This window comes from Aegilops tauschii, chromosome 2, assembly GCF_002575655.3.
Source record: "Aegilops tauschii subsp. strangulata cultivar AL8/78 chromosome 2, Aet v6.0, whole genome shotgun sequence".
Taxonomy (NCBI): Eukaryota; Viridiplantae; Streptophyta; class Magnoliopsida; order Poales; family Poaceae; genus Aegilops; species Aegilops tauschii.
In genome coordinates this window covers 159,971,149-159,979,989 of record NC_053036.3, presented here as the reverse complement: position 1 = coordinate 159,979,989, position 8,841 = coordinate 159,971,149, and the positions used below count along the sequence as shown (strand labels likewise).

The following is an 8,841-nucleotide window of genomic DNA, read 5'->3' as shown; positions in this document are numbered from 1 at the left end:
AGGGATCAAGGTGTGCAGAAATGCACCGTCAGTATCACATCTTTTATTTGCTGATGACTCCTTGATTCTTATGACAGCAGATACCTTAAGTGCAGCTTCCTTACAGCATGCTCTAGAAACCTATTGCCAAAGCTCAGGACAGATGGTGAGTTTGTCGAAATCTAGTGTATTCTTCAGTCCAAATACTTCGGCGGTATCCAGGGCTGAGATATGTCAAATTTTAAACATTGATACGGAAGCCCTATCCGACAAATATCTTGGATTGCCGGCAATGGTGGGGGCTGATAGAAGTGATTGCTTCAGACATTTCTATGAAAGAGTAAAGGAAAGATTAGGAGGATGGATGGAGAAACAGTTGTCCACTGGTGGTAAGGAAATACTCACTAAATCTGTTGCCCAAGCAATACCAATTTTCGCCATGTCTGTGTTTAGTATCCCTAAGGGAATATGCAAGGAGATTACTGACTTGATTGCTGAATTTTGGTGGGGAGATGATGAGGATCATAAAAGGATGCATTGGTATACCTGGTGGAAATGTGCTACCCAAAAAATGAGGGGGTATGGGTTTTAGGGATCTTTATTCCTTCAACCTGGCTATGCTCTCGAAACAATGTTGGCGCCTAATCACGAATCCAGAGACCCTCTATGCTCGGGTATTGAAGGCCAAATATTATCTGAATAGCAGTTTACTTCAAGCTACATTGAAGAAAGGGGCATCGTTCACATGGCAGAGTGTGATGAAGGGCCTAGAGACCTTCAAACTGGGGTACATTTGGCGCATTGGAACAGGAGAAAATATAAACATCTAGAACGACCCATGGGTACCTGCAAGTCTAGATAGAAAGGTGATCTCGTGCCGGGGTCATTCTATACTATCTTCAGTTAACGAGTTAATTGATCCTTCTACAGGAATGTGGGATGAAGAGCTGATGAGATCTATACTCAACCCTGTTGACGTACAAAGAATATTGCAGATACCAAAACAATAATGCTTTTGATGATTTTATTGCGTGGCATCCTGAACAAAGAGGTTTTTTTTCAGTCCGATCGGTGTACAGAGTCCAATGGCAACGATCTACCCAAGCACATGCAACTAGATTGGCGAGTCCGACTGGTTCTCAGCTTCCAGAAATCTGGACAAAACTTTGGAAACTCAATATTCCACGTAAAGTTGCTATATTTTGCTGGCGGGCACTACATGGAATAATTCCTCTGAAATCAATACTGGTGAACAGGCATGTTGGATCTGACGGAGGATGCCCAATTTGCCATGGGGCGGCCGAGGATATTAAGCATCTTCTATTCGGATGCCTGCATGCAAAGGAGTTATGGCGAAATCTGAGAATATCAGAGATCATTGAAGAGGCAATGCAGGTCGAGCAATCAGGGTCGGTGATCCTGGAAACCTTACTGTTGAGGACTGATCGCCCAATGCCTTTGAAGCCGAGCCTAGATGTTAAACAAGTTATTGCTGTCGGAGGATGGTATCTATGGTGGATCCGGCGTGAGTTAACACACAATGGGTCACCGTCGCTACCCCAAAGATGGCCTATGTCAGTAATGGCGATTGCAAACAACTTCAATGAAGCTAACCGAAAAGTCCAAGAGAACCAGGTTCAGAGGTACACACAATGGGTCACCGTCGCTACCCCAAAGATGGCCTATGTCAGTAATGGCGATTGCAAACAACTTCAATGAAGCTAACCGAAAAGTCCAAGAGAACCAGGTTCAGAGGTGGTTGAAACCTAGTAGTAAATTTGTGGAAGTTAATGTGGACGCAACCTTCTATGAAAATGAGACGTTGGGGCAACAGCAGCTGTGATTCGGGACAACAAAGGTAATTTTCTGGCAGCCCATTGCAGATTTTTACCTCATGCAGCAGATGTGTTAACCGCTGAGGCCTTAGCTATGAGGGATGGACTTGCGTTTGCAAATTCTCTTGGGCTTCCTAGAGTGGAGGCAGAATCAAAATCGACAACGGTGATCGAAAACTGCTCGGGGCAGACCAGATGGTGGGTCGCAGCGGCGGTCATCTTCACGGAATGTGTGGACGTTTCAATGCTTATTGGGAAGGTTATCTTTAAACATTGTAGTCGTACTTCGAACCAAGCAGCTCATGTGCTAGCTAGTCATAGTTTTTGTAATAAGATTAGTACAAGCTGGATGGATGTTCCCCCAGCTTGTGTCATTCCAAAACTTCTGGATGATGTAATTCCGATTTAAATTTACAATAAAGCTAGCCATGATGGTCTTTCTTAAAAAAAAGTCCATTTTTTCCTTTTACCCGAGCAAATTATCTTACAGCTCGTCAGCTTCCCAGTTCACATGGTAAAAACTCATAAAGGGAAAGACAGTATCTAATTTTTGACATGTGAAACCTCCAATGAGATGACCCTTTTTTTTGCATGGTAATACGTGTCATTCATATCATAAAGATCAAAGTACAAGTCACGTAAGACCGACATGACAACAACTTCAGTCGTGTATGAGTGCAAAACAGTTCAGTACAATATACAAGTCGCTTTGCATTTCTTGAAGTTTGACTGGAAGTAGTTCACACAAGTTCGCTGTCACAATGGTGTTGAATGATGTATGAAACCATGGAATTTTCTGTGGATCATCCATCTTCGCTGACGCTGAGACTGGAGAGCAACCTGAAAGCTCTTATGGCTAGGGCTTTCTTTTTTACATGGACGCCGCCACCGCGTTCCAGAACAAAGAGGTCATTCAGCATGTCAGGATGAGGCCTTTGCAGCCTGTAGCATTTCCACAATAAGTGTCTTAACATCCCTGTAAAAGCACAGGACCGTTTAGAGTCAGTCAATCAAATAATTAGAATAAGCATGTCCTAGTTACCAATTAAACCGCCATTCAGCATATTATATAGACCTGGGAGGTCTTGATGAACAACTAAGTGTTGAGAAAATGCATGATCATCCCCAAAGAAAGGAACATGTATTCGTGTATAAACCCAATTTAGAAAACAAGATTACAAAGAGAGTAGCAGATATAAGTATAGAGCAGAATGGAGAAATGAGTATACACGAATTATAACTATGGGGAAAATATAATAGAGCAGGGACTAACTTTCTGTCTTGCGCACGTCTAGGGAAGGGAATTCGCAGCTTCAGAACAGTTCCATCATAACCAGCCTGCACGAGAAGGAAAGTGTCAATTACCATGTTGCCACACCGGTTGGCTTTGACTAGAATATAGCATGGCACATTAAAGGTCCGGTCAAGTAAATTCAAAGATATGAAAGCATAGTACATATTGTCCAACCAAAGAACAGCCCTTATCCACTAAAAAAAGACCATCCCTTAGGAATAAATTGTCTATTTCGAATTCAGTTCTGATGAAACCGTCAAAACCGGTAATACAGTGCATATGACAATTTACTGGTTGAGTATCGGAGCTGAGGGTAGAAAAGCATTCACAAGACGACATCACTATGATCCATTGATATGTCATTTTAGCAAACAAAAAAAAGACATAGCCTTTGTATAATTATTACATTCCCATTTTTTAAAGAGGGAGGCCTCGACAGTAATTTTCTATTAAAAACACAAGGAGATATTTACAACAGAGGGTGTGTGGGTGAGAGGGGGGGGGGGGGGGGCTAAACAGAGGTCTATACAAGAAAACCGAGACCAGCTTTGAGAGGGTTGTTACCTTCACATTGATACCGAGGCTATCCACATCCAGAATAGAAGCAAAATCCACCTGAAATAGCTTACATTTGTCATCCGTCAATATATTTAATTGGAAACAATAACATTTGGTAAAAGTCTAGAAGTGTCAAAATCAAGAAAATGAAAAGAGTGATACAAGGCATAGATGTGTTTACTGTAAAAAAAAAAAGAACTCATGTGCTATACTGCTATGTGCTACTACTAAATAAAAGACGGACATTACATAGTCTGTCAGCAGTTAGCACTGACAAACTGTATTTTGCAATGCTAAAACTCTAAACCCAAGTGTTCATGTTGCAGACTCAGCACACTGAAATTATAATAGTTCATGGTGCCCGATAAACTAAGCAGATAAACAGAGACTACATTATAAAACTTATTGCTTTTTTAATTTGTAAACTGGTTTATAAATTTAGACGCGAAGCTGTTTTCCTGAGTCAAGACTTGCATAGCTCGGTGTGATGTTTGCACTTTTTATCTCATGTTTGGGACAAAAAGTAGGAATCATATGCTTGAACTAAAACATTCCTCTCTTCACACTAAATATATCACGGTGACCGAGCACACACCATACAATAACTAAAATAGTACTCCCTCTGTCCCAAAATAAGTGGCGTGGTTTTAGCTCAAATTTGAATTAAAGCCACGTCACTTATTTTGGGACAGAGGGAGTACTGGTTATTTAGTTACAGAAGAAAACTTAAGTATGGAATGAACAGAAGATAAATAGTATAACTGTCTCACAAACTAATATAGCTAAGACTTGTTTTCTAGTATATCTTGCAGAGTCGCTCGCATTCATGACCAGATACCACTTAAGTAAGATTTATATTGTACTTGCCTTAACAGACGTTGAGTGTTGCACAATGAGCTTTGTATCATCAGCATGATCCTTGTTCATGTGACCCTGTGGAATACATGCAGCTAACTTGAGCATAAATATGCCAATTGAAGATCAATAGATTTAGTGTGAAGTCAAGCAAATATAAAACGTACTGCAATAGGAGCGGAGAACTGAGATATAGGATCCACTTTTGCTTCCTTGAACTCAGCAGCACTAAATTCTGGGGATGTGGAGAAGGTTTCTCAAGGACCATCATAACAAATCATATTGCATTTCATACATAATTTGACATTTAGGTCACAAAAACAAACTATAGGAGCACAAGTGCAAGTCACGAATCCAATCCCTTTCACAGATGGGGTGTCATATTAGACAACATATATCCTATATATATAGGAATATCATAGAATAGACATAGAGAAAATTTGGTCGTTAACTTCGGATGAAACATCGAGTGAAAAAGGAGAAGAGAATGACATAACACGAGAGGCTACTAGTTTTTACTCTTATAGTTTCCTCGGTTTCTGTTTTCTTATTCAGGATATTGCTTTTCATGGTTCTCGTATTGCAACTCACAATTTTCGCAAGAGCGCTACAGGAACATTACATAGCAACTCAAAAACAAATTAACAGCCGTGTAGAACCTTGACCTTCTGGTCAGAAAGGCTATGCAGGCTTCTAACTATAAGTAGTTTTAACCAAAAAGGCGGGTCACAAACCTCCAGAGCCAAGGATAGCTGTTGCAACCCCAGATACATAACGTACAGCTTTTGGTTTGATGTGCAGAAAGCGGAAGTCACCAAAGTCAACCTTGATTTGGCAAATTTCCATCAGAAATTAGTACGATATTATTCAGTTACTTTAGAAACAGTTCAACAAACATACCCAAAAGGCCTCAGGGTGTCTCCGTAAATATGCAGTTCTCACTGCATCTTTTTCTTCATCGGGAACCTTTGGAACAGAACCAAATACAAAGTGAGCCAACACACAATTATCAGGTAACGTATACAGTATGCTTTAATAAATATCGAGTTAAGAAATTTATCAGGACATAAGCACACTAATATATGGGGCAAGTGACAGGAGGGAATTACAGGTGTAGCATCGCCATATACAGTGATTACAGTATCTCTTCTGTCCTCTGGGTCTTTGGCAACCAAAAGTGAGCATTTAGTACTTCCTGCGAGATTCTGCAAAATGGTGGCAACAAAAGACATAACTATCAGAAGCTATTGTGAATTTAGTAGATTAGACCAGCACCCTATTCTTTTCACAGAACACTGTCCATGCGTTTTATACTTTTCATGTTTATCCATTTTGTTTTTTATGTCCGCATTTACATGTCAGTACTCCGGCCATTGTCAGTGTTATCATGTGCGTTTGAGTTAAGTCACCAAATGCATAGGGTTTCCATGTGCTTAGAACAGTGTCGACAGGTAGTATTATATGTATACATAATCATGAGAGCACAATACTGGCATACCTTTGAGTGAACTGCTAAACTACTCACTGCTAATATGGGGGAACCATCTTGATCGCACGCAAAATCAACCATTGAACCAGATGGATAACCCACATGTTCCTGTAAACAGAATGACACGTTATAATTTTATTTTCCTGTAATCAACTAATTGGCAATAGAAGGAAAAAGAAGAAAATTATAATTTGCCTTTGCCATTCACAAAGCAGAAAAGGCACATACTGGAAGGTGACTATCCCAGCCAGTATGGCATGGTAGAAAACTATATATCACGATGCACTAAATATACAACAGGTACCTTGCCAAGCACATGCCACGTTTCAGCGAGAACTGAGGAGTGGAGTTATCAAGCATGTTTAATGAAAAAGGTAAGTTTGGAGTTATCAAGCATGTTTAAGAAAAAAAAGTAAGTTTGAATAATCAAGAGAAGCTGTTTTACATATCCACATAGCAATCACTACTTGCCAGTTTCAATAGAATTCTAAAAGGACGAAGCGGGAAAAGACTGGCCAATGCATGTTCACTAGACTGCAAATGCAATAATAGTTCTAGCATACCTGAGAATGGGTAGCCAGAACACCTCGGACACTTTGGTCCAGAATAGTTCGTATTTCTTCAACAGGAGGAAGCCGGGCAGCTTTTACCTATAATCATGATGATGTTGAGTGAATAAAAAAGATCTCGAGATGGCAAAAGATTAAAACCAACAATCGTGAGAGTTCCTCTTAACTAAAATCCAAGGCAACTTTGTAACTTGTTACTTATGGTATTTGCTAAGACCGGTCATAAATGTTGCACGTACTTGTTCCACAGGCTGATCATTCAAATATCTAATAGGAACTGGAAAGGGCATATTTTGCAAAGTTGCTCCGGTTGATGGTGGTTTGGGTAGGGAATACTGATGAATGGTTGACAGATAAAAAACTCCCACAGTATTGGAATATGTCGACTATTGTGGAGGAAAACTCTGCATATCGTTGTTAAATTATTGATGATGATATTTTTTTCCTTGTCACACTAATTGTTGAAGAAAATCACTACCAGGGAACAATTTTAAGCCTATTTCACAGTAATCCTCCTGGTAATTAATCTGGCCCATAAACACATGCCAAGTACATGGTTCTGAAAAGAAAAGCACCAAGTACCTTCCCTATCATTGTTAATCGTCGATGACATTCCTCCCCCACCATACTAAATTTAAAAAATTCAGTTAGTTACACATGAATAATATTTTAAGCCTATTCCAGACTACTGTTTAATCCTCCTGATAATCTATCAGACTCCGTAACATATACTCAACACATGGTTCTGAAAAAAAGATGCCTTAAGTTTGTGAAATTCCCCATGGTACTGAGCAGAGCACCCAATTTTTAGTCTTAGAAGTTGTGCAGCTATCGCGTCCTCGGATTACCACATACACCCTCTGTCCCATAATATAAGAGTGTTTTTGGCACTATTGTATTATGGGACGGAGGGAGTAGTAAATTAGTAACTACATGATCACTAGTCAGACCAAGGCTAAGAGCCGCACCTGGTGAGCGCGGATCACCTCGAACGCGTCCGCGGATCCCCCGGGGGCATCAGCAGGCGCGGCCATCTGCAAGACAAACAAAACGGCGGGGCGCCATCAGCCAAATCCACAATCACCGCAGGGGAGGCATTCCATCGAACACTTGGTCCGAGACCACCCCTCAATCAAGTGGAATTCGGCCGGACGGACCTGAGAGGGCGAGGAGGAGGCGAGGAAGCGATCGCCGCGGCGGCTAGTGCTGCGGCGGGGAGGGTGGAGGAGGGGCGACGAGGAGGAGGAGGAGGTGGGGGCGGGGATGGCGTGAGCATGGCGGTTTTGTAGGTGGAGCGCGCGGAGCAGTCGCGAGAGCGTTGACGGCGAGGGGGGCGACGCGAGCTGGGCGCCCACCGGCGTGAGCAGGAAGGGCCTCATTGCGTGCACGCCTTGGTGTGTGCGGGTCTGGGTCTCTGTGTGTGTGCGTGGAGCGGGGGTGCCTCGCTGGCCGCTCGGTGGTCGCTCGGTCGGCACGGCACGGCACACGCGAGCGTGGGGAAGAAGAGCACCTCGGCCCGGCTTGAATGATTCCCAGATGGGCCGGTTGAGTGGCACTGATCTGGCCTGACCGGAGATTTACACGGCTTTTTCTTTTGGAGTCTTTTAATGCACTGATCTGGCCCGGCTTACATGGCTCTGTTGAGCGGGAGCCCCTATGTGACGCTCCTTGCATTAAAAGGCCCCCAGTTCGCACAGGCATGATCGAGCCCGGCCGGCCTTTAAGAGTGTGTTTAGGTTGGTGGATATGAGTGGGTTGCGACCATCCAAATTTTGTGAATTTCCTAACAAAAAATCCAAATTTTGTGAATGAGATGGTTCAGTTCTGGGGTTTGGTTAAGATGAGTGGGATGAATCCATTTTCTGTTTGGCTGTAGGGATAAAGGTGGTTTGGATGTGGTCATCACATATAAAATATTCATAGGACGTAGAGAGATCATTACATAAAATAGTCATGTGAGGAGCCAAATAGGGATTGGGTCGCTCGGTCCGGTCGATTTTCTGGGGTGGGATGGTTCGGTATCTTCAGGGCATATTCCCTCTTTTGGTCGGAACCATTCAAGTGCTTTAACCAAATAACTGTTTGTTTGGTACGATATCAACCCATCCTGAACAATCCATTCAACCAAATGCATCCTAAGCCGCCAGCATCGGTCCGCATTTTTCTTTCATACATTGTAGCAACCTTGAAGCAATGCAGAGACCTAGAAGTCACTATACTGAACCAAAAGGCACTCTCAAGAACCAAAAAATGTTGCACCCC

The 8,841-nt window shown here is 42.3% G+C and overlaps 1 protein-coding gene across 1 annotated transcript; it reads right to left on the bottom strand.

Annotated features, from left to right (window-relative positions):
• Nucleotides 1–2,500: 2,500 nt before the first annotated feature.
• LOC109782990 (glutamyl-tRNA reductase-binding protein, chloroplastic) lies at nt 2,501–8,140 on the bottom strand. The gene is made up of 12 exons (XM_020341618.4): nt 7,737–8,140; nt 7,548–7,613; nt 6,574–6,660; nt 6,020–6,118; nt 5,631–5,726; nt 5,422–5,487; nt 5,256–5,346; nt 4,689–4,756; nt 4,534–4,599; nt 3,673–3,723; nt 3,088–3,152; nt 2,501–2,790 (listed from the first exon to the last, which is right to left on the bottom strand). The coding sequence occupies exons 1-12, from the start codon at nt 7,956–7,958 to the stop codon at nt 2,736–2,738; spliced, it is 1,032 nt and encodes a 343-aa protein (XP_020197207.2). The 5' UTR covers nt 7,959–8,140; the 3' UTR covers nt 2,501–2,735.
• Nucleotides 8,141–8,841: the final 701 nt, after the last annotated feature.